Here is a 2703-nt window from a genome sequence, read left to right on the forward strand (position 1 = left end):
CCTCATCTTCTGCTTTGTGTCTCCAACAACCTGAATTTTTATTTCACTAAGCATATCTCCGAACAACTGCATATTGCTGTGAATCCAGATTCTTAATATTTCCCCTGTTACTGTCTACTCATAAAACATTTCTATGCCTGTTTTAGATTTGTCATGAACAGAAGTGGGGAGAAATTCGAAAGAGCAGTGCAGCAGTTTGGAGCCGAAAGTGCATTCTATTCTTATCTTGCAAAGATTATAACTAAGCTACTGGAATTTCTGCTGCGCAAATCTCTAATTGGAGAACATGATTGATGATTCTTGACTAGGAATGTGTTTTGTTGGAGAATATGAATTATGATACACCCAGAGGGGTTCAGGAAAACCAGGGCCAAGGATGACAGTGAATTACGTGTCTCAGAATCGGCTTCATACAGGTCATGCCAAACATGTTCGCTCCTAATAAATCCTTTGAAGTTTTTGAAGCTTGGCTCAAGGTTCATGATTTAATCAGGGCAACTGCCGGAATCCTGACGGTTACCTTTTAGGCTTGGTTACTCTCTTGTGAAACCATGGACCATTAGGTTGACCAGCAAACCAGACCACAGCTTGTATGAAACATCTCATCCTCATATGCATTCTTTCTTTTCCAGATTTCGAATATTTAATGCCATTGCATGGGAAGACATGTTCGGTCCTGCTTCCATAATCCTTGGTCTTTCCTCGTATGGGTGCCTGCATCCCCAAAAACATACCGCCAACACCACTAAGTACAGAAAACTTACTGTCAGCACGCAACAATTTGCAGATCGGGAATCGGGAATCTGACGAGATGGTGAGGGCTTGCTTAGATCATGCTGCCCAAGAGTTCCATCATGAGCCTCGCTGTCTACAAGATAATGCCACCTTGATTATTCAGGTGAGAGGAAGAAAGATAATGGAGTTTATCTCTGGTGGAGGAGAAAACAAAATTGTAGTTTCTTGGTTAAAAGGAAAAACACACTACCATATTGAGATCTCCACTTTGGAAGTGTACTTAGATCGGTTGTCTCTTTCTCCACCTCCACTAACCTCTGAGAACTTGGAGAAAGTGAGACAGGAGCTTGCTAAATGGGACAACAGTACCAAAGAACTGCGGGCTTGCTTGGATATGTCTATAACAGAGATTGAGAAGGAACCTCCTTCAGTGAAGAGCAATGCTGAACTGACTATTGAGTGTGGTAACTCTTGCTTAGATTTCATTTCTGGAAAGGGGAGGTCCCGTATCCACATCTTCTTTTCTGATAAGCAACCTCACTATCGGGTTCGAGTTTCTTCCATGGATGTCTATTTAGACAGGTTGAGCTATCGCACAATGTTGCTCACCACAGAAAACTTGATGAAACTATGGAAAGAAACAGAAGACCTCAAAGGATGTACAGTAGACCTCCGAGCCTGCCTCAAGCGAGCTTTGCAGGAGTTTAATGCATTGTCCCCACAACACCGGGCCAATGCCACTGTCTTCATTGACTGTGATGGGAAGAACTTCAAGATGGTTTCTGGGCGTGGAGATAGCTGGATCTCTATCTTCAACGTTATTGGAGATCAACATTGCCGCAGAGAAGTTGTTCTAGCATTGGGAGAGGTGGAGTCATCAAGCAAAGTAACAGGGAAACATGGGAAAGAAGGTCCATCATTTTGGATAAAAAGATCAGAAGCAAGGAGAAATGCAGAGGAAGGTCCATCTAGTCTGGCCAGGAGGACATCTAACCAGCCAAAAGGGCTGGCCATTGGGAAGAAATCTAAAAAGGGGACATCCAATATGATTGAGTTAAAAGAATTTGCATCAAATAATAGGAAAGCAGAGGAAGAAACAATGCTTGTCCAGGGAAGGACACTTTCCAGTGGGAAAGATACTGGAGTCTCCAATAGTTCAAAGGCACTGGGAAAAGAACTTTCTCTTCTACCAAAGTTATTACAAGCTGGTACCAAGAAACCCCAACCTGATGGAAAAGAAAGTGATCTTGCGGGACCACTGAGTTTACATAGTGGGACAACAACAGAGGTGGCACTGGTCCATGGCAAGAATGGGGAAGCAGACAGTGAAGTGGTGGCATCTAATGACTCCAGTGAAGAAGACTCATCTAACATTCTAGAGAAATCTTCCAACAGCAGACAGGGAGATGATGGACCAGAAAGATGACTCATCTAGAGGATTAAAGAGCCAGGATGATACGGTAGCCAGTCCTTTGACTGGTAAAACGATGGATCGATTCCAGAGACAGAGTAATGTTTCTGGTTCTGGAAAAACAGAGGGCTGGTCCATCAAATGAATTGTGCAAGAAGGATAACAAATAAATGATCTATGGACCTGAGATTCTTCTCCCTTACGGTTTCTTTCTGTAGGCTCTTTTCCCAATAATGGCAATGTGTCCTTAAGTTAAGCTGGTTCTGATACCACTGTAAGAATTTCCTAGTAACTTATTTTTGCGTCCCCCAAACGCTGATGCTTTTCTGTCTCATTTGTTTTCTGTTTTAGAATTTCTAAAACATTTAAGTGGGTTGACCTTGCAGCTTGTGTTGATGTTTCAAGGAGACTGAAAGTAGCAAAAATGCAATAAAATAAAATACAGAGTGTAGGAATATGATAGGGCTAGCAGCAGTGGTGGGATGCTGCCTGTGTAACAACCAGTTTGCTAATCATGTGCTTTGTGTGCACACATGCCAGATATGTGCTGTGCATAC

At 42.6% G+C, this 2703-nt stretch overlaps 1 protein-coding gene across 1 annotated transcript; it reads left to right on the forward strand.

Annotated features, from left to right (window-relative positions):
- Positions 1 to 706: 706 nt before the first annotated feature.
- Positions 707 to 2161, forward strand: LOC113451918 (uncharacterized). The gene has a single exon (XM_026723309.1). It carries the CDS (start codon positions 707 to 709, stop codon positions 2159 to 2161), a length of 1455 nt encoding a protein of 484 aa, XP_026579094.1.
- The last annotated feature ends 542 nt before the right edge of the window (positions 2162 to 2703 follow it).

The sequence above is a fragment of the Pseudonaja textilis genome, chromosome 2, assembly GCF_049901715.1.
Source record: "Pseudonaja textilis isolate UNSWEBS1 chromosome 2, rPseTex1.2, whole genome shotgun sequence".
NCBI classification, from domain to species: domain Eukaryota; kingdom Metazoa; phylum Chordata; class Lepidosauria; order Squamata; family Elapidae; genus Pseudonaja; species Pseudonaja textilis.

Bases quoted from the DNA above. Each gene is read 5' to 3' on its own strand.
- LOC113451918 (XM_026723309.1), top strand. From the start codon at position 707: ATGGGTGCCTGCATCCCCAAAAACATACCGCCAACACCACTAAGTACA.